Here is a 23,292-nt window from a genome sequence, read left to right on the forward strand (position 1 = left end):
CCACAAAATAAACCTCCCTTTTAACTACGTGGAGTGGCCTTAATAATTTCACCAATACCTAAGATGCTCTGTAAAGAGTCACACTGTTTAGGGAATAACAACATAAACTTTTTGCCCAATACTTCTGAGCCATGGTAGGCTGAGTCTATGGATGTAAACCCAGTGATGTAGAAGGACAGTATATATTAATGAAGAGATTCCTCAACAAACAAATTGGTAAGTATGCATTTCTAGCAGCAGTTATAAGGAAGAATAGTGGGGCTACACAAACCGCAGCTGACTCTGGGATGATTACGCGACTAGAGTGCGACACTGCCTGCTGACATTCACTTCCTCAGTGAGAGCCCAAGAGTCCTGTCCATCTGGAGCTGCATGCCACTCAAACTTCTCAAGAGTTCAAAGAGTGCTCAGTAACTTTTACAAAGACAACAGATTTTGTCTATTTGTAGAAAAGTTTAACAATTCTTTAAAAGCCACTAGCACATGGTTCACTATGAGTTATATTCAAAATGATAATCTAGCTTTGTTATGTTATTGCTCCCAAGGAAGGCAGTTATCATCATCACCATCATCCTCATCCTTATTGGATTTTGGATGGTCTCAGTATGTAGCCTAGGCTGGCCTTGAATTCAGGATCTTCTTGCCTTAGCTTTCTGAGTGCTGGAATTACAGATGTACACCCAATCCAGCTAGAATGGCAGTCTGGAATTAGTTTTTGGTCCCTGGCTTATAAGAAGAGACCCACTTCCCTTTTTCAAATGCTGATTCTGGGAAGCACGATGAATCAATCATCCCATGATCAAGGCTCTGATCCCAGGGAATTGATACTTGATCTGGACCATGCCAGTGTCTTCTCTCTTGTACTAAGATAGGGATTACAAGGCTGTTCCTTAACTATAACAGGAATATGAGAACTGACTAAATTCAGGAGGAAGACTTATTTGCTGAGAGAAAAGTAAACTCAGTAGAATGTTCTTTTATTAGCGTATGCAGAATCCTAATGATGTCTCAGTAACAATCCTCACAAACATGATTACCGTGTGATGCAATCCTCTGCCTGCTTCTCACTGTTCATCTTGTGATACAGCACAGCAGCCACAGCCAGGGGGCCTGCATCGCCACACAGGAAGGTGATGGAGCGCTTGCTCAAACAGTTTAGGCTTTGCTTTACATAGCCGTGAGCCATCTGCAAGTAGGCAGGGTCCCCAAACACATCATAGAGATGTAAGTAAAGCACAGCAATGCCTGGAACACAAGGAGGAAGAGGTGGAGATGAGGAAGGGCAACTCATTTTGTTCATCTGGTGTGACCCACTCGTCTGGGTGGAATGTGATAAGCTATGTGAAATCATCTGCAAGTTAGGTGCCTTTCTTTCTAACCTCAGCTCTTTACTATGAATCAGCTCTAAGAAAAAGGCAGAGAGAATCAGTTGTCTTTGTATTCCTCACTGTTAAAATTCTATTAAGTAATAAAGACTTTTTAAGACTTGTCCAAGACAGAGACACATACACAGACACAATGACCATCATCACTAATCGTTTTCGGTCGAGAGCTTCTTAATGAACAGAACTTAATAATGAACAAGATATATTATTGTTGTGACATAAAGCAATTCAGAGCAAGGGATGAAAAAGCTAACTTCTCTTTAAACAAAAAGTAATTTTTTTTGTGTGTGAGAAGCTAGTTTGTATCACCAAATCCTACACTCTGGTTTCCTTGTAGGTAGGCATTGGACGTTTGAGAAAATACACTCAAGTCTTCTAATACTTTTTTCCTGCCAAGGGCTGCGTCCTCTGCTACCATGCTACTTTGGAGACTAATGTAAGAGGTGCCAGTAACTTTGTTGCGGTCCCCACCGGCCTTGCGCCTGTCTTCCCCTAAAGCCTACATACAGAGTAACTGAGGCAGGGTCTGTGCGTCCTTATTCTGAGTGCTTGTCACAGGAGACAGCTGCCCCTCTGAAGCCAGCTCAGTGGGAAGCAGTCAGAGACACAGCCAAGGGAGTCTGCCTGCCTAAAGCATTTCCAGAAACATTTTTTTCCCTGTAAAGTACATTTTCCATCTCATTTACCATTTTTAGAAGACACACAGCCTATGTTTAAATCTAAATTAATAGAGCCAATCTCTTCATGGATTTCAGTACAGTAAAAATGCAGTCTGCAGAATTACTTTTCACTGTACTGAGGACAATTTTAAATTCAGATACTTTTCTCATTTTGCATGGGTAATCTCCAAAGCTTTGTGTTACAGACAATTCAATTTCACATGTATATTAAGGCCAAATTTTCATTTCCTGCCAAAGTTAATAACCTTGTCTGCTCTTTCAAAGTGGCACGGTGTTAGTAATTCCAAAGTTGATGAGCAGATGGAACGATGCTGCTCAAGGTCTGTAGACAAGTGTACAGAACCACGGATGTGGGGAGGGAAAAAATCTCCTTTTCACAAATGATCAACGTCAAGAGCTTCTTCCAGAGTCGCATCCTTCATGGGCTTCATCGCCACTCACCTCACGCACCTGCTGGCAATCCACTTAAGCTGTGGTCCTTTCACTCTCCCTTATTCCCACTGCCGCCTCGACTCCACCCCCAATTAAGTAATGCCAGATAATGACATGACCATATTGAGAAAATACAGTGACTAAATTCAAGTCCAGTGACTGTTTTCCTCTTTGGATCCTGGTTTCTTGATCATCAGCCCCTTTTGTCTTAAACAATTAACAAACAAAATCTCTTATGCCTCACAGTTCTTTTTTTATAAATATTTTTATTTTATAATTAATTTAATTTTACATATCAGCCACAGATTCCCCTGTCCTCCCTCCTCCCACCTCCCAGCCTTCCCCCACAATCCACCCCCCATTCCCACCTCCTCCAAGGCAAGGTCTCCCCTGGGGAGTCAGCCCAGCCTGGTAGATTCAGTTGAGGCAGGTCCAGTCCCCTCCTCCCTGCACCAAGGCTGAGCAAAGTGTCTCAGCATAGGCCCTAGGTTCCAAAAAGCCAGCTCATGCACCAAGGATGGGTCCCAGTCCCACTGCCTGGGTGCCTCCTAAACACCTCACAGTTCTAAGAAGACCTGATGCACTCACTCCTCATGAAAACCAGGTAATCTTTTGGTTGGTTCTTTTCTGATGAGCACAGAATTATTTCTTAAGCTTCTTGGATTTCATGGCCCCAGGTTCCATTTCCCTCTTTCCCCTGTTCTGGGCCCTTGTGCCATATTTCGATTAGGCAGTCTGTTCCTAGAGTGTGTGGTTTCTTCCTCGGCAAAGCACCCATGGATGGGAAGGGCTGTAAGTGCTGAATGCTGCTGCCAATTTCCTCAGACCTGCTTGTAAACCAGCTCGCTCAGAGATATTTCATTTCTCATCGACATTTTTAAATTTAATAATAGAAAAAGTGGGGAAATGAACTACCTGAGGCCAAATGTCTTGAGCCTGATTCTCAGACAGTATGCACAGGCCTATCTTTATCTCTGCAGATACCAAAGAGGCAAACACAGCAGGCAAAGTGGGACAACAAGATGCAGCCTGTGGTCCTGATGATAGAGTCACAGGTCTGGCCTTGGCTGAGGTGTTAAGACTTTATACAAGTATACATGCTGTTCACTGGAAGTCAGATAGCAGTGAAGGGCTGAGCACACAGACTCTGGTCCTTTCCTTGGCCCGCTCCTGCCTTCCAGAGGCAGCTACCATCAATGATCTCATCTACCTGTTTGACTCTCCGCCTCCAAAGTCTAAGAGAAAGCCCAGGTGTTATTTGTTAATTCTTTCCATTTCAGACAATTTTTTTTTTTAATTCTCATTTGTGATACGAAGGTTTACTTCTTGTAACAGAAATATAAGTGGTTCTCTCAATGCACACCCATTTCCCCTCAACAACCATACCCTAGATTTCAAGGTAGTTAAACCTGCAGCCTCTGGCTAGGCTCTCCCCAGTGAGTATGTATCCTTCCTTCTACTTCCTTCCTGTCTGGAACGCAGACGTGATGGTGTAGTCAGCACAGGAACTGTAGACCATGAACTGGAAACTCTGTTAGGATGCTGGTGAGGCACAGATGGTGGCCTAGTGCCCTGAGAGCTAAAATCCGACACACTGGACCCTACTCTGAATACTAACACAAGAGAGACCTTCCGCCTTATTAAGGCTTGTAAGACCGGTCCTAAAGAACAGCACTCTTTCCAAAGCTAGGGAGGTAGCAAAGCTGTGTAGCAGGTGTAGCCAGTGGATGATGGCAGTTTCGTTTGAAATGCATCATTTGAAGCACAACAGCATAATGGTATTAAAAAAAAAAAAATCATGATAGCTGCCCTGTAGGGGTTGGAGCAGTGGATGCCCAAGTGTAGTTAGGAGGATGCTTCAAGAGTCAGGGTGAGACTCAGGGCAAGGGGGAGAAGAGAGATGCAGTGAGAATGAACCTGCCTAAGAGGAAAAGCAAGAGAACTTGGTGGGGATGAGTGATGGGCAGATTTCATGATGGCTCCTGAATGTCCCCAGTTCCACAACTCCGTGGCCACCACCAGCATGGCAGCACCCAGCAGACAGCAGGTTCTCAAGAGATCACCACTGTGTCCATGGAGACGCACATCTTTAAATACATTCAAGTCTTTAAAGGAGACTCAATGTCACGAGGAAAAATACTTCTATGATAACATGTGCTGACTGGTTTTGTGTGTCAGTTTGACACAAGTCATCACAGGAAGGAGCCTCAGCTGAGGAAATGCCTCCATGAGATCCAGCTGTAAGGCATTTTCTCAATTAGTGATCAATGGGGAAGGGCCCAGCCCATGGTGGGTGGGGCCATCTCTGGGCCGGTGGTCCTGGGTTCTATAAGAAAGCAGGCTGAGCAAGCCATGTGGAGCAAGCCAGTAAGCAGCTCCCCTCCATGACATCTGTATCAGCTCCTGCCACCAGGATCCTGCCCTGTTTGAGTTCCTGCCCTGACTTCTTTCACTGATGAACAGCCAAATAAACCCTTTCCTCCCCAACTTGCTTTTTGGTCATGGTGCTTCATCACAGCGACAGAAAACCTAAGACACAACACAAAAGGACAAGAGCCTCAGCACAGAGTTGCATCTGTCAGTGTGTAAATCTATCACAGAACACACAACTTCTTTAAATAAGATAAGCCATTTGTAATTGAGTTCTTCAATTTACATCTGAGCACCAGATAAAGTTTCTTTGTATCCTATTTGCTAAGCATGAAAACTTAGTGTCTTTAAGCTGTGTAAGTTAAGGCTGTCGGTTTGTACTGTTTCTCAGCTTTGCTCATAAACATGGCTAAAACATGCATCTTAAAGGAGAGTATAATCTGAGAGAAGGGAAGACATGAAGAAGTGGATCAAGCAAAAATCTAATTAGACAACATTTATTTATGAATCCTATGGTCAAAAAAATGTGATCGGTAAGCATCTGGGAAACATCTTAATGTTGTGTAACTGAAGTCGGCAATAGTTCCCAATGTGTGTCAGGAGCAGATGGAGGGTAATGGAGAATCGTCTTTCCTTAAAACAAAGCAAAGCAAGCCAACCTGCCAGTCTGTGGTCTGGGAGGCCAGGAGAAACTGAGGCATGTTAGCGCTCTGGAAGCCAGCTCTCACTCTGGTCCCAAGCATCTGATGCCAGCCCCTGCTCTCTAATTATAGACACTTCAGTTCATTAAACAGGAAACACATTTTCACACATTTCCAGTTACACTGCCACGTCACAAATGGTCAACACCTACACTTGGCCAGCAGCTGCCGTGGTGACAGCAATCTACCATTTCCACTGAGCAAAATGTTCTAACACGACTACCCTACCGAGCAGGGCTAAGTGTTCCTTTGCATAAGGAGCAGCCTCTAACTCCCCCTATAAATGTGGCTTTGCAATGTTCATAACTAATTTACTTTAAGAAGGAAAAAATACACCACAAGATCAAAAAAGGCTGCTGTAAGAGCATCAGTGCCGGCCTGCTCTGCTGTTCCTTTCCAGAGCCGCCACTCTGGGAGGTGGGGGGGCCAACTGTTCAGGGACACTTCTAAGTCTACAATTTCCTTACTCGGCTCCCGATCCTCGGCAGTGCTGTGGGATAGCCAGTGCTGGGAAGTAGTTAATACTGAGCCTGTGCGTTTCTGCGGGATCATTAGTTCTATTCTTCTTGACCAATCAAGACCTCACTGCGTCTCTAACGTATACGGACATGATAAAATCTCCAAATGTGTCTCTGTAATGCTGAGATTACATCTTAACACTTCTCATTTATTCCACAACCCGTCGGCAGTGGTACCTTTGCCAGAGTATGTCAGCTCCCGGCAGGTCAGGGGCTCTGAAAGCTAGAGGCATTATGGTAGGAACACGTTGTGAAGAGTGCAGACCTTTAGGGAGAGGTTCCCTAGCACTCAGTAGTTTGGAAAGTCAGATAATTACTAAAGGAGAAGGGAGGGAGAATTCCAATTTAACTGAAATTGCTCATTGAAACTTCAAAAGTTCACTAATTACTATGTTTTCTTCATTTCAGATTTGGGGAATATAAATGAAAACCCCTGATGAACTCCCATTACCCATAACCACCTGCCTTTCTGTATCAAGTTGGTGCTTTCTACTCTAATTTCAGAACTGTTGCCCAATCTGATGTGTCAATGATTGGGAATGTGCACGTTTCATCAACACAATTAGGTGCCATCGGGGCAGCAGTTTTTCTTTACTGTGCACAGCTCTACCCATCCAACCTGGGTGTCAGTTGAGCACCCACAGTGGTATCTGCTCAGTCGTGAGACCAGTGCTGCCCACTGTGGGCTGCTGATTGCACAAATCCCCCAGAGTTTTCCACACAGGCACCTGGGAAGAAAGCAGGGACGATTCTGCACCTTACATTTAATATTACCCCAAACAAAGAGCCGTGGAAAAGGTCAAACATGCCCTTCAAACATGGGTCTTTTTTCCTTTTAGCCATTTCCACAGCTGCCATACAACTGTGGAACCAGGATTTAAGAACAAAGGAAACCTTACACACTCTTCCTTTCACTCAGTGTTGAGCAGCCCTCTGCTTCGGAAAGGTCAACTACAGAAGCACTGCTAGCCTCTTATCGGACTGGCATAACAGGCTATACGAAAGCTGAAGTAGCAAGAACATGGGCTCTCCGCTCAGGGGTGGAAGACTGCCTCTCCCCTTGCTGGCTGCGCAAATGCAGCCCATTTCCTAAACCTTAGCACGCTTTTACTGAGTCACGTGGCTCACGCAGATTAGTCCCTGGCATACACTGACTCGTGTCCAATCCCATGAGGCAGTGAACCTCCCTGGATGTTAGGTCGCTTTATCCTATCCCTCATCTCTCATCTAAAGGGACAGAGTGCAGAGGGCACCACACTCTCTCCCCCATTTCGGATCTGTGACGACAGAGAACTGTTCTACACAGAAGGCACCTGGCCTTTCACTGGCCTTCTGGAGTCCTCTGTCCTCATCTGTTCACCCCCTTCCCGTTAACCAGGCAGACATGCTAACCCAGGACTATCAGGTGCTCCTTGACTCTGGTCAAGATATGAGAGAAGCCAGGTCTCAATGATTGGCTCTTTACCAGCCTTACTAGTCACAAAGCAGATCTGGTAAAACTGGTCAGCTAATCCCGAACTCTTACTAGTTACAAAGCAGATCTGGTAAAACTGGTCAGCTAATCCCGAACTCTTACTAGTCACGAAGCAGATCTGGTAAAACTGGTCAGCTAATCCTGAACTCTTACTAGTCACAAAGCAGGTATGGTAAAACTGGTCAGCTAATCCGAACTCTTACTAGTCACAAAGCAGGTATGGTAAAACTGGTCAGCTAATCCCGAACTCTTACTAGTTACAAAGCAGATATGGTAAAACTGGTCAGCTAACCCTGAACTCTTCCTAGTCACAAAGCAGGTATGGTAAAACTGGTCAGCTAATCCTGAACTCATCTCAGCTTGACCTGACACTGGGGCTGCGATGAACTGAACCACATCCTAACAGATGTGAGCTGAGCTGAATTTTCATTCTTTTTCCCTTGCACCTAGTTTGATTAGTTCTTTTGGGTTACACAGTTAACGGCAAAGAGTAGTGATGCAGCTGCACTCCCTTCAAACATTCATCCTGCAACCATGCTTATTGAACACCATGGACTGACATTATGCTGAGTGGAAGGTTTTGCAGTGGGAATGACAGGCCCAGCTGCAGCCTTTTCAGTGGTGTCTGGAATGGTCATTGCTTAGGTCAGTCTGATTTCCTTTCTACTATTTCTTGTGTGTGTGTGTGTGTGTGTGTGTGTGTGTGTGTGTGTGTGTGTGTATACATGTTTATGTGTGTGAGTGTGCGCGCACATGCAGGCTCAAGGCTGATGTCAGGGGTCTTTCTCAGCTACTCTCTACCTTATTCATTGAGTCCGGGCCTCTTAATTGAACTCGTAAGTCTAGCTACCCAGACTACTCTGGGGATCTGTGTCCACACCCAGAATGCTGGAATTACAGGCAGGCATCACACCAGCCCAGAATTTACATGGCTGCTAGGGACCTGAACTCTGCTTTCCATCCTTGTATGCCAAGTACTTTATCCAATTGAACAATCTCCTCAGTTCCCCTTCTACCAATTCTTTTGTCTACTTACAAACACTGTCACCTGCTCTCTGTGTTTCACCTCCACACCCTTTGGACATCTAAACCCCACACTTGTTTCAAACATGTGCCTTAGTAACATACCTACAGTACAATGGTACCAACATCATATGCTGTGAGGTGTGACTCAGAAGTCAACAGACAATGCTCCTGGCAGTTATTGATCCAGTCAGGGGATGGTAAAAAGGGCTCTAGTGAACCCAGTGTCCACCCACATTCAATGGCACTGGTTTAGAGGGATGGGTGCTTCTCATGAAGGTGAAGGGGACCTCTGCTCAGGGCTCAATTAGACACTGAAATGCTGGCTCTGATACGGGAGCTTCTAATAAAGAGAGATCAAATTGCAAAGAGAAGACAACTGGCCAGAATGACTTCTTTCAAATAAACCTCATGTCAGCAGTAACTGAGAGCCACATGCTAATGTGGCAGCTAACAGCTATACACTTGGCAGATCAGAGTGAACGGCGTCTGGAAACACTAATGACCTGCGTTTAGAGCCCAAGTTAATATTACTCTAGGGATCACGCTGCAGCTCTTCTTATTTAAAACGTTATCTAATGCTTGAGAGAGGACATGCATGCCAATCGCAGCCTCATTAGCTTTCTGAGCTGGTTAGCAGGAGCTTAGCCCAGGCCGTTCAGAGCCCCAGCCCCGTGAGCCCCGTGTGCACATGGCTTTTTCTCTTCTAAAGTGTCGGCTGATCACCATTTCTCCGAGGAATCATCAGTGAGGAATGGGGAAAAGTGACATTTCACGAAGGCTAGCACTTTTCCTCATGCTTTCTAGAGACACCAGAGAGATCAGCCCTCCCTTGGGTTTACTTAACCCTCTGCCGTTATCTGTCAGAGAAGCAGTGTTTCCTAGTAAACGCTACTTTTAACAGAGGCACGTCCTTGCCCATCAACCCTTTATGACAATAACTCTTTACTAGTCTTTTGTGATTTCAACTCTGGATGCCATTCTAAGATCTTTCCTGGAACAAAAGGCAGCTCAGCCCAGTGGCACGTGCACTATGTCCTCTGGAGTGTCCTGTACATTGCTGGACCCGTCACGGAGCCAGCAGCATGGAGCCAGCAGCTGGCCACGGATTTGGTTGTAGGGTTCTACTCCTGCTGTCTTCTGTATCTAAGTAACCTACATGCGTCCCGAGCTCCTAAACTGTGAGTTGTTAGTCTGCTGGGAGGGGATGGAGATGTGAACACACAGCCCAGTGCTGCCTGCTGACACATGCCAACCTCAACCACGGTGCACTGCTCTTCAACGTAAGACATTGGAAAGGAAGATTCTGTGAAACAACTGAGGCTGTTCATTTGAAATGTCACTTATTAACAGCTGCCGACTGATTTTAGATGGATGAGAACTCACCTGAAAGATTCTCAACACCCCTTTTCAAATACAAGCCATTAGGAGAAGAATCTTCTTTAGATCAATTAATGTTTTATTTTGAATCTACACTGAGTGTAAATATAGGGTCAGGAAATAGGAAAACACATTTTCTACAAAAGAATAATAGAGATTTCAGTTTTTTACTGCAATACTGAGAAAAACTTCCAGAACTTACTTTATGCCCAATCCTTAATAACCTACCTGCAGGCATATCAGTAATCACCTGTCCCTCTGCTGCCTTGGTAATAAGGCTTGTTTCTCTATTTTTCAAAATCTGTTCATATTTTTTAAATAAAATACTAAACTCTGATTGGTCATAAGCAACTCTAAAATGATGTACAGTACAGGTACCAGGTTGTCAGGGCTCAGACTATTCCATCTCAGAGATCTTGAGAAAATCTTCCCTTACAAACATACACGATGAATACAAATGTTGTAGTTGGTAGGAAGCATGCACACAGACTCACTCCAAAGGCAAAGGACACGACTCGGGAAGCAGGCTTGCAGGACAGAAGCCTGTCATTGTCGCCTGCTGTCTGTGTGACCCCAGAACTGGCCTCGCTCTGCTTCCACTTCTCAGCTCTGACACGGAGACCCTCTGCAGACTGCTCCCGGTGGAGATACACACGGGCACAGAGCAGTGGATTAAAGGGGAGCATTACAGACTGCGTACGGTGGAGATACACACGGGCACAGAGCAGTGGGCTAAGGAGCGCACCTGGGGTGGGATCTGCTCTCCCCGCTGGGCACTGACGTCCGTGCACTGCCACTCTGTCATGCCAATGTCAGAGCGACTGTTCACAGGAGCAGTGCCTTGATCTCTACTCTTCTTTCCAAGATCATAGAATTCTGCTTCTCTACCACAGTGTAAAAGGATAAATGCCAGGGGTGTGAGGCTTAATGATGGCATCTCATAGGTGTAACGTTTAAATTCGACTGAAACTACACAGTTAACACTCTTGGTTCTGTGAAATATCCTCATGTTCCATTTCAGAGTAAAAGCCATGATAGTCCTCGAAGAACAGTTTGACAAGTGAGGCCTGCCCACCTCCCTCCTCCCCCACTTTCTTTAGTGTATCTGCATGTAGTGTGCATGTGTTTGCACACATGTAGACTAGTGTGTGTGGAGGCCAGAGGTTGATGTTAGGTGTTCTCCTCGGCCATTGTATACCTTGTTTGCTGATACAGTCTCTTGATAACCCTGAAGCTGGCAGATTTGGGCAGTCTAGCTCGCCAGTGTGCCACGGGATACCATCTCCACCTCCTGAGTGCTACAATTACAGAGCGCTTGGTTTGGGATTACAAGCGGGCTGCTATGCTCTCTTGCTCTCTATTTGGGATCTGGGGTACTCCAGCCCCATGCTTGGGAAGCAGGCCCTTTACCCTGAGCCCCTGATTTACTCCAAGTTTTGTTTAACCATGGACATAGTAACCCTTACTAATAACATATTTTGTACACATGTGGTCATTCCAAAGTTTCCTCTTAGCCGAGCCAGAATTAACTATCAGACCACACTATTAGGTGGGACCAGATGGGAAGCTTCTAATTGTAATGCTTATCTTCTAACGCACACATCACACAGAGGCGCCCTGCCAGAAAGCTAAAGTACCCCGTGCCTGTGAGTCTCAGGTTTCACTGAAAGACAGAAAATGGAAAAGCTATGGGATTGCATGGGTTTGGATGTAAGTACAATGTGGTACTAAACACACAGTGCTTCCTCCCTTCCCCAGAACCTGTTCATCTTCAAGGCTAGCTGAGCATGTGGACAGCACACAGACACCAGGGAGCTGGGGAGCCTCATCTGTACCTTTAAATCTTCAGTCGTGAAGAAATGAAATGAGCTGTCACTAGACAGGAGTCCATAAATTGTAAGGTTGCAGAAGGCTTACAGATTATGATTTCCCGTGGTTGAATCAGCATTGTATCTTAATCAACTCAGAGCTTTACATTTCCAGACTGAATGCTGGCACAGGACAGCCTTTTATGTATCAGAACACCGGAGGAGACAGTTTATTTTATGTGGGAATAATGATATTTTAACAGCGTTCGATGAGGGGACATTAGGAACCTTGCCTCGAAAGCCATTAGCAAATTTATCTACAAGATTCTATGCTTCCTCAGAAACCCACTAGCAACTGAAGACATCCTCACTGCTCAGTGTGCCCATCTGCCTCAGCCGCTCGCCATGGCAGCTCTTCCCAGAGCCAGCACTGAGAGCGAGCTGCCTGAGGGTAAGAGAGCGAGAGCTGAAGGAGATGCCGCCACATACGCAGTCAAAAAGCTTACGCCAGGCACATTCCAGTGAGGAGAAAAAACAACTCTGCTGAGGGAGTGTGACTTTTAGCTGCTCGACTAACCCTAGCAATGCAGGGCGTCTGATGGACGGCTTTTCCTGACCTTGTCAAGTTAGTCACTCAAACCCGGAACCGGTCAGCCACCATCTCTCTCCCTCCCCCAGGCTAAGTTCTTTATAATGACATGAGTCGTGTCAACAGGTGACTCAGGGATTGGAGTCCTTTTTGTAATCTGCCCTGGAACTATGTCTAACCATCTGCTCAGGTCGGTCTGTGCCTCTTTCTCTCGTCAGAGACAACAAAATAAACGTCATAAATAATGGAAATTTCCCATGTCCAGGAAAGCATCTGAGCCTAGGCCTATAGTCTATAACCTGGCAGAGAAGTGTCATGGCACCTGTGGAGGGGACTTATTCCGCTTTCTCCAAATTCTGTTATTTTAAAATAAAGACGGTAAAAGTCTTCATTAGTGAGCTGAGTCTGTCAATGACACTATAACTGAAATTACAGTAGGTAAAAAATGACACTTGGAGATCTTCCTTCTTGACACAAAATACTTTTTAATTCTCTGCTTAATATTTCCTGTGTTCAGCTTCTAAAATACATAACAAACTTAAAACTCAACTGTTTGGACCAATGTTATCTTGCCTTAGGCCAGGCATGGTGGCACACACATGTCTTTAATGCCAGCTCTAGGTGGAGGCAGGTGGATCACTGTGAGTTTGAGGACAGCCTCATCTACACAGTGAGTTCCAGGCCAGCCAAGACTGTTACAAAGTGAGACGCTGTCTCAACAATAAACAAACAAACATATAAATAAAAGGTTGGCCTACTGCTCTCTCCAATTAGGTTACAGATTTCATCTGTCTTCCCCACCCTGTAAGGAAATGTGACTCTTCACACTAAGGAGGGTTATGAAGAGCCCGTTGTTAGCCAGCCTCTCCTAGACAGCAGCTCTAGGTAGCAGCCCACACATCAGCGTCCACATCTGTTTGTAAAATGCACATTCCTGGCTTCTGCTTATGCATCACTGAGAAGCTCTGCTGTGGGGCCCAGGAACCTGCATTTTCAGACTCAAAGTCCTATAGCTCAAAATGGAGGTTCCCTACTATTCAAAGACCGTGGGAATTGCTGCGCACCTAGATGGCTTTCTTCAATATTCTGCCAGCACCCTCCTGTCTGCAGCAGGGAGGCGAACTGTGGTCTCTCAGCTCTTCCTTGCTTTCTTTCCCACTTCCTCCAATCTTTCTCTCACAAGAACATGAGCACCCACAGTGTGCTTGCCTCCCTAAACAATCTTCACACCAAAGGCTGACTGTGGGGTGGGGAAGCACTGCACTCCCAGGATGCACAGGAGGGCCTACAGGCTGTGCCCACACCTAACTGCTGTGGGAAGTCCTGCTCTGGCTCTCACCAGTGTGCACGTTAGCTCAGTCAGCGCTCTGTACCTGCCCAGCCGGTGTATCCAGTGCCATCCCGAGGATCTGCTGACTTTAGGCCTCTTTCCATTTGCTGAAGGAGCTCTCGAATTTTATTGTTCAAGCGCTGTGAGAACTCAGGAGTCAGCTATAGAAATTAAAGAACAACATTTTTAAAAAGAGTAGAAGTCAATCACATTGACAGGCTAATAGTAGCTTCATGATGACATTTTCTATTCACGGAAATAAAATATCACATAAAACTTAAAACAGCCTTAAAGGTTTGGCTTTTCCAGAAACCATGCTGGGAGCTCATACTATTTAAGCCAACATATTTATTTTAAAAAGTTACCATGAGCCAGGTGAGGGTAGTACGTGCCTGCAAGCTCAGCATTTGGTAGGCTGATGCAGGAGGACAGCTACTTTGAGACTAGCCAAGGCTACACAATCAGACCTTGTGTCAAAAGAAAAGACCAGGCTGGCCTTGAACTCAGAGATCCCCTTGCCTCTGACTCCCCAGTGCTGGGATTAAAGGTGTGCTCTACTGCACGAGGTAGAAGTCATTTTCTTAAACATTAAGCTAAAGACACCCACTGGATCTCAGCTGCTGGATGCCAAACCGTAACAATATTAATCCCCTTAGGAAATACTCTTTGTTACTTTTAAGGATGGATAAAGCAGCATTTTAAAAAGCAAAACAAGTCCGTGATCATCAGGAACCTTAAGCACAAAGGACATCAAGCCTAGATTGAGACCCTCAACCAGCACACTGTGCGGCAAGAGGCCTGGCTGTGTCCTCCTATTACTGGCTGATTGCCCTTGCTCAGCCCCTAACTTCCTACTGCAGCTACCTTCCTGGAGTTGGAGAGTAACACCTGCCCCATGCTTTCTTACAGGTCATCCACTCTGTGCCAAGGGTGTACTCTAATGCTGGAACCCTGGGGTTAGTGACACCAAATGAGGGCCTACAGACTGATGGGCAGGCTGAGGTTCACAAGTCATATCCCTAAAGGTATATTCTTTTTCATTTTTTCCAGATTGACTTTTATTATATATGATGGGTTTGTGATAGTTTGCCTGTCTGTGAACTATGTGTGTCTGGTGCCTTAGGAGGCCAAGGAAGGTGTCAGATCCCCTGAAACTGGAGTTACAGACAGTTGTGAGCTGCCATGGGGGCACTGGGAATAGAACCCAGGTCCTGTGAAGAGCAACAAGTGCTGCCAATTATAGGGCCATTTCTTCTGTTTTCTCGAAAAGGCATATTCTTTATGAAAGCATCTAGAAGGCATCTTCAAAGTACTGTACACTCTAAGTGACTGAGTGCTTTAAAAAGTCACTTCAATGTGTCAACTGTTCAGGAACTTGCTATGACTTCATACTGGGATTCCACAAAACCAGTAAAATTTCAGAACAGGGCTGAGGAGCATTACAAGTACAGAAACATGTTTCACCATGGGCAGACTGTAATATCAAACTTGAACTGGCCATCAGCAGAGTGTCTCTTTATTAGTCTGGGTGTGGGTACCTGCTCGTGCATGCATGGCAAGCACATGGGTAGAGGGCAGAGGACAACTGCAGGAGTCAGCTCTCTCCTTCTGCTTGGCTTGGCTCCTCAGCTTGCCTGGTAGTGCCTTTACCTGCCAAGCCACCTCAACGGCCCTACAATCTCATTTTTAAGAAGAGCATCTTGGGTTAGCGAGATGGCTCTGTCAGTAAAGTGTCTGCTTTACAAGCATGAAAGATTGAGTTTGACCTCTAGAACCAGTATATATAAAAGCAGGGCATGCTGGTATGTACTATTGGTTGACCATGCTGGCATGAGCTTACAGTGGGGCATGCTGGCATGTGCTTATAATCTCAGAGCTGGGGAGGAGGAAACAGGCTAATTCCTGGGGCTCATTGGACAGCCAGTCTTGGCCTACTTGGCAAGCTCCATGCCTGAAAGGTCCTATCTCAAAACAAACAAACAACAACAAACAAAACAAAAAAACAAAGGATAGCACACAGGGAGCAACAGACATTATCCTCTAACCCACACATGTGCATGCCTCCCTGCACACACATGGACATGGAAAGAGCCATTTAAGGCTGTAAGAAGGCAGTGTCATAAGTCCTAACACTAATAATCTTCAAAGATTCACCTTTGCGGAGCATCTCTGATAAGGTTTGTGGCTGGCACAGTGTAAAGCACCACTAAGAATCCACAGCTTGACAAGACACTTGCCTGTTATTTAACAATCTCTGCCAAAAGGTTAAAACTTCAACAAGCCTTGAGACACATTTAGTAAGACATAATGGACTTTAGAAAGGTGACCTGCCTGAAAATACTGACTGTGGCCAATACCCCATCACTGAAATTGAAAATGTGAAGAGTCCCTGCAGATGCCAGGAAGCTCCTTCCACATCCTTGTGTTGACAGGAGGCATCCAGGGCTGTATGGTTTGGCCTTTTGGGTGCAACATTAAAGGACTTTAAAAACATGGATGTGACTTCCTTTGTAGATCCCCAAACTATGTTTTACTATATGTAACCTTGTTATTCAGGTTTAGAGTTTGGATTTGTGTCTTTTGACATATCCCTTTAATCCCAGTACTTAGGAGGTGAAGGTAGATGAACCTTGGTGAGTTTGAGGTCATCCTGGACTTCATAATGAGCTCTATGCCTGAGCTACATAGTAAGACACTTCAAGAAATGAATGAACGAATCAGTGTTGAGAGCCATATGTGGTGGCTCACACCTATGATACTAGTACTCAGGAAGCTGAGGCAGGAGGATCATTTGAGTTAAAGGCCAGCCAGACTGAGCTACAAAGTGAGTTTTAGCTTAGCATTCAAAAATTCAAAGCAAACGGGCTGAGATGATGTATCAGCGCACCAAAACATTAGCTATGAAAGTCTGACTCGGCATTTGATTTCAGAAGATATAAAAAGCTGAATGTGGCAGTATACACCTTAATCCCAGCACTCCGACAACAAAATGGGGAGCAAGGACAGGAATCACCCAGAGGCCTGTGGTCCAGCTAGCCTGGAACACACTGCTCAGCAGCACAAAGAGTAGACCATGCCTCAACAAGGTAGAAGGCAGGAACTGACTCCTATGATGTCTAAATGGCTGTAACATGTATGGGCCTGCACATCACAATACAATGAGTGGATACATTTCTTCTGAAGGAAAAAAAGTAAAACAAAACCAGAAAAACCCACACAAATTAAATGTATAAAAGCATTGATTGATGAGCAGCCTAAAGCCCAAGTGTGAAGTTCCATCATCAGGACACTTCTTCAAGCGCTCTCCTCTGCTAAGTCATCATGAAGCACCAAGCCTTCCTCCAACCAGACAGGACTAACTCATACCTCAGCTTCAGATCTGCAGAGGGAGGCAGAACACAGGCCCAGATGGCGACAGGAAGGCCACAGGGGCTCCAGACAAGTACACACCGCTGTCCCAGCAGGTAATCCAGTCTTTAAATAAGGGACCCCAGCTCCACACACACTTCAGTTCCCTTCCACAGGGCACCTCCATCCTTCACCCCTCTACCGAATGACTAAGGTGTTTGCAGAGGTGAGGCGACAGAGCCACATAAACCTGACAGATGTGAACCCCATCCGCTACCCTAACAGCACCTAAAATGTCTCTCTGCAGCGTCGACAAGTTTCAAAGAAATAAGCTGGTAAAATTTTTAAAAAATTATGGCCATCGGATACAGTGGCCTTACGCTTTCAATCCTAGTACTTGGGAGGCTGAGGCGGGAGGATAGTGATTTCAAGGTCAGCCTGGGCTATCTCGAGTTCAGCCTGGGCTACACAGTGAGTGCACACTCTTCAGCTCTCTCTCAGGGATTTGCCAAAAGCAGGCATCCCTTCCAATAATCTAGCTCGCCAAGGAGGCATGAGAAAACAGGTCCTCGGTGCCACACCCCAGACTCTCCTCTCCAAGTGCCTCTCCGTAGGCAAACCAGTGTAAGGACAAATGATTTTTTCTAATCTTTGCCCCCGCCCCCCCCCAGCTTTAAAGATGGCTTCGAAAAACAGTAAAATCACAAATTATTTCAGGCCCGTCGGTCACACTGCTCTCAGCACCAACCCCTGAAAGACGAACTCCCCACAGGCCCATGTGCTCTCATGACTCTGTCCAGACTTGCGCACGCTCACTAAGGAATAACGTGGCACGGGTGAATATATACAGCCAGGTCCCTCACCTCCCTTCGAAGACAATTTTTATAACTAACATTCTTAATACCCGAGGCTATTCTCCCACTGTTAACGAGGTTGACAGTGGTTTTTTTTTTTTTTTTTTTTTAAATTCCCTACCCATCACGGTAAGGCTCGGCACATCCTGACTTAGACACTTATGTAACTCCGCTCCAATCACACATCTTTGGCAAGGGATGGATGAGCGCGCCCCATCTTCCAGGCAGGAGTGTGGTCCTCCTCCGGAGCTTCCCCCTCCCCGCCGGGGGTGGGGTGGGGTGGGGAAAGGGGGGGGGGTAGGAGGCGATGCAGGCCAGCCTCAACTCACCCTCCCCGTAGAATCAAAGTAGCATTCGGCCAGGGACTTGTTATAGTCGGCGTAAGGGTTCGGGAAGGCCCGCTGAGCCATGACGCCGCCGCCGCCCGCGAACCTGCAGAACAGGGGAAAGAGAGCTCTCAAGGGGCGCCGGGGCTCCGGGCCGGGACGCCAACGCGCTGGCGGGCACTCCCGCAGCCCCTTCCCTCCGAGCGGACCCCGGCCCACAGCGGCTCGGCACGCTCGCGCAACGGCGGCCGCGGCGCTGAGCCCCGCGGGAGCAGGGGGGCCCGTCTTCCACCCACGTCCCGCGCCCACGAGTCGGGGGGGGGGAGCCACAGGCCGACCACGGGGCTCGCACGCCTCTCCGGCCGGCCTCCGCAACCCGCACCGCGCCGACAACAACAGACGCGGCGCGTCCCCCCGCCCACTTCCTGTAGACCCGGCCAATCAGCGGGCACGCTGAGGCGGAGGCCCGCCTCCCGACTTCGGGGTCTTAAAGGCACAGCCTGCTTTCTGAAGCTCGGGGAGGCACCTTTCACTCCCCGCCCGGGAGCGGTGGTGGGCCCTCCCGCCCCGCGTTTGCTACCCTCCTTTGTAAACACGTTGTGAAAGACAGCCAATTCAGTTCCAGATCCCAGGAGTTCGAAGCCCCGTTCGCCTGCAGGAGGAAAGGATCGCTTTCAAATCTCAACACCCTAGCCTTTAACACAGCTGAAATTGGGGCACTGTCTGCAGACACCTGATGCACTTTTTAAAATTGCATGTCTAAAAGGAGGAAAAAAGGAGACACAGAAGGGACAATGGAAGGAACAACAACAAACCACTCAGCCAGCACCATCACCACAAAAGCAAGATGTTTTAAATACGTTGGGGACACTTCAAGACATTGTAGAAGCACCAACGGACAACTCACAAAAACATCAAGGAATTTATGCAAAAACTCAAATCTCTGCTCTTAGGACACTGAACCAGCTCTTTAGCCTAAATTAGACTCTAGTTCTATTTTTGAAGCCTTTAAAAAATAATGAAGGACAAAGAATGGAGAGCCATCTCCATGCTTAACACTCTCCGTGGTTGAAAAGTTTTTGTTTGAAATTAAATCCTACTGGGGGACACATTAGACCCTCTCTGTTCAAAGAATGTGGGAATACAGTTCAATTTTCTGTCTGGGCAGGAGAGATGCCTGGTGGCTAAGAGCTCTTGCTGCCCTTGAGGAGGACTAGAGTTTGATTCCCAGCACCCATATTGGGCTGCCACCCAGCTTGCAAATAAGTCACACATATAGAGGCTTATTCTTAATTGTAAATTCCTGGCCTTGGCTTGGCTTGTTTCTAGCTTTGTCTAGAAATTGTCCCATCTAGCTTTGCCTCTGGGCTTTCACCTTCCTCTATTTCTGTATACCTTTTCTTTCCTTTTTACTTGGTGTCTGTCTGTGTAGCTGGGTGGCTGGCCCCTGGAGTCTTCCTCTCCTTGTTCTCTTGCTCCTTCTCCTCCCAGATTTCTCCTTCTGTTTATTCTCTCTACCTGCCAGCCCCACCCATCCTTTCTTCTGCCTTGCTATTGGCCATTCAGCTCCTTATTAGACCATCAGGTGTTTTAGACAGGCAGGCACAGTAACACAGCTTCACAGAGTTAAACAAAACACAACATAAAAGAATGCAACACATCTTTGCATCTTTAAACAAATGTTCCACAGCATAAACAAATGTAACACACCTTAAAAGCCTACAATCAACAGAACTCCAGGAGATTCAGTGCCCTCTTTTGGCCTAACTGGACACCTACACACAAGTGCACTCCCCCTCACCCTACCCCCTCCCTCCCCACATGGCCAGAGGGGAAGCATAAAATAAAAAAACAAAAAGTCAATTCTTTCCCCTCTCTCTTGATTAATGGGCACAAACCTCAGGCCTCTCACTGTTCATGAACTTCCTCTTCTTCAGGTTGTCCCCAGTTCTTCCCTGTGAAGTTGCCACCCCCCAAACTCTGCCTTAGACTTACTTAAAAGTTTTAGGGTTTTTGTCTTCTTATAACTTTTGATCTCTCAGAAAATTCATTAGCTCAGTTCCCTCAGCACATTCATGGAGAGTTAATGAAGGTCCTTAGTGAACATTAAGCTGAAAAGATGGAGGTTTAGAGGAGCACGTCTAAAAGACGAAAGGAAGAGGAGACTGAGCATTTTATCAGCTCTTCTTTCTGTAGTTATTGCAAGTTCAGTGTCAAGATATCCCATCACAGTCTTTACATGAGCGATTGAAAGTCCAGCGACATTGGAATACACTAACAGTTTATAGAAGGTGTTACAATTTAAAAACGGTGGGAAGGAGTCACACCATATAACGGGGCCCAAGTGGGAGGTTTATTGAGGGGAGGAGAGAGAAAGGACAGAGAAGTGGGTAGAGACCAGTCCAGGATACCTGGGGACTAGAATGAAGAAAGAGAAAGAGACAGGAGGTGGGCAAGGCCTGCCTTTTATAGGGAAATGTAGTGAGTGCACACAGGGGGTGCTCTTAGTGGCTACAGCTGAGGACATATCCTGTCAGGACCCTAAGGGCAGGCCAGTACAGATGCCTAAATGCTATCAGAAGGAATGTTTCATGATAGCAGAACATTTAGCATGAGACAATGTTTGACAAGGTGACAGTGGACAGAAAGATGGGAGTAGGGCCTGGATGGAGGAAGTTTGAAAATCTGGAAGGGGAGTGTTGGTGGTTGAAAGAAGCATGTGCCAGGTGGACAGTACAATGAGATGCTCAGTTCCAGCGTCAGCACTGCTGACACTGGGAGCAGAGGCACTCCTGTAGGGAAGCCGGAGGCGGTTGTGGCGTCCTGTGTCACCCTGCCTCGTTTCACTGAGACAGAGTGTCTCACTGAGCCCGGAGATTGCTGTTTTTCTCCTTGGCTACAGTCAGCTCAATCCCAGAGAGTCTCCTGTGTCCACCAACCCCAAAGCTGGGATCGTGGATTTGTACATTTGGTTTTTATATGGGTGCTGGGGATCTGAATTCACACCTTCATGTGTGTTCAGTAAGCACTCTTACCCCTGAAGATATCTCTCCAGGCCTAGGCACATCCTCCTCCTCCTCCTCTTCTTCTTCTCCTCTCCTCCTCCTCTCCTTCTCCTTCTTCTTCTTCTTCTTCTTCTTCTTCTTCTTCTTCTTCTTCTTCTTCTTCTTCTTCTTCTTCTCCTTCTCCTTCTCCTTCTCCTTCTCCTTCTCCTTCTCCTTCTCCTTCTCCTTCTCCTTCTCCTTCTTCTTCTTCTTCTTCTTCTTCTTCTTCTTCTTATTATTATTATTATTATCATCATCATTATAGATTAGGTATAAGCATTTTATATATACCAGAAGTCAACTTCTGGATCATAGGACATTCTCAAAATTAATTTCCCTAATACTGCTAGATTGCTTTCTAGAACCACTGAACTAGTTTATCTTGCTTCTGTTGGGACCAATTAGTTTCTGTCATCCTTACCTGTCTAGCATTGATTGTCTAATAGTCTAAGTTGACCATGTTTAGTCTACATTGTCTGTGTCCTGTCTCCCACAAGGACCCCCGTCATTTGTTAATTTTCATTACCGATTTAAAGACTGTCTCTAACAGTAGTCATGCTGACATATCTGGAGTTAGAATAGCCCTGTGTGAGTTTGGGGGCTGAAATCCCACCCGTCATGGTCCCTATCTGTTCACCTGTAGTATTTATGGTGGCTGAACACATTTGTGCCTGACACGGGTTTGACTGATTGAATTTCTCAAGGACTTTCCACTTTTAATATATTAGGAGTGATTTTTAAGTATGTCTATTTTATAATATTCCATCTCTTAAATTTGTAAAGCTGTCCTATATAAACTCTCAGAAAATATCCATTGTACCATTGCCTTTAAAATGGGGGATACTTGCAGAAATTTGGGAAGATTAATATTAAGTCAAGAAAGCCAGGATCATCTGAGGGTTTGCTATTTCTATCTTCAGACCTCAAATCTCCAAACACCACAGCAGGGACGAGGGTGAAATCTAAGTCACAGTTGGGAAGGGGCTTCAAGCACATCTCTTAGTTTAGGTTAGCTTTGTTCCGTGTCACCATTCAGGATTGTAGATTTCTTCCACTTCAGTGTGTTACCCTTCTCACACTGTCCATGATGGTCAGAGGCACACCTGTGTTCCTGCCTGAGGGGAGGTCAGGCATGTACAGGCTAGCAGTGGAATCCATCACCCACTTCATGTCTCCACTGGTAAGCATTAAGCCTCCTGGCTGTGACTGACTGCCTAGGGAGCTATGAAATGAGGTCATCTTTTGACCTACTCTGAGTCCAGCTTTGATGTACAAAGGAGATGCCTGGTTTGGTGGGTAGTGGTCTCTTATGCACAGTGAAAGTGCTGATAACTGATAGTACCTGCCTGCTAGCAGAGAGCAGCACAGTTTTGTTTCTGTGCTCCTCCCTCCCCGGCCCTGCCTCTGTCCTTGTCGATGGCACTGTGGCTGCCTATGGTGCATTCCCTTGAACTTCGTTAGTTATATCATTGAACTATGGGAGGAGATAGACCATGAGACTCTATATTAGTCCCTCTTTTAGAAACATCTCCTCTATAACACACACACACACACACACACACACACACACACACACACACACACATATATGGCCAATGGCTTTTATTTATTCCTCCACTTCTACCTGATTTTATCTTATTTTAAGAGTAGTCTATTTCTTTCCAGATCAAAAAGCTATAAATGAGCAATTATCTAAGTCTAACTTTACTATTACTGTCCTGTTGGTGTAACATCCAGTTGGGGCTATGAACAACTGGAGCAACTTCCTGATTTTCCCATCACACTGACCCCACTGATTGGAAGTACTATTGGCGGCAGAGGAGACAGGCATGCAAACAGACATTCACCAAGCACACCATGGTACACTTTTAATTTCCTGGAGACCGTGTTTCCTGTGGTACAGACAACACTGCCTCCCTGCCTGGTCAGGACTGTTATCAGTGTGCTGACAGGTTTCTTTGTACCTATAACTGCTGGGCAAGAGCTCCTGTTATATGAAACACAGGGGTGCTGGGCTTCTCTGGGAGATT

General features: G+C 46.1%; 1 protein-coding gene across 1 annotated transcript in view; it reads right to left on the reverse strand.

Moving 5' to 3' along the window:
* The window catches only part of Lancl1 (LanC like glutathione S-transferase 1), a 36,756-nt gene extending 18,149 nt beyond the window's left edge, over positions 1–18,607 (reverse strand). Inside the window, exons 1-3 of the mRNA XM_052749745.1 lie at positions 18,222–18,607; positions 13,734–13,851; positions 1,038–1,245 (exon numbers count right to left, since the gene is read on the reverse strand). Of these exons, the coding sequence (XP_052605705.1) occupies positions 1,038–1,245; positions 13,734–13,851; positions 18,222–18,302 (407 nt within the window). The 5' untranslated portion in view covers positions 18,303–18,607. The remainder of the gene's footprint in view (positions 1–1,037; positions 1,246–13,733; positions 13,852–18,221) is intronic.
* Positions 18,608–23,292: the final 4,685 nt, after the last annotated feature.

Source organism: Peromyscus californicus, unplaced genomic scaffold (assembly GCF_007827085.1).
Source record: "Peromyscus californicus insignis strain IS unplaced genomic scaffold, ASM782708v3 Scaffold_21__1_contigs__length_65335640, whole genome shotgun sequence".
Lineage (NCBI taxonomy): Eukaryota > Metazoa > Chordata > Mammalia > Rodentia > Cricetidae > Peromyscus > Peromyscus californicus.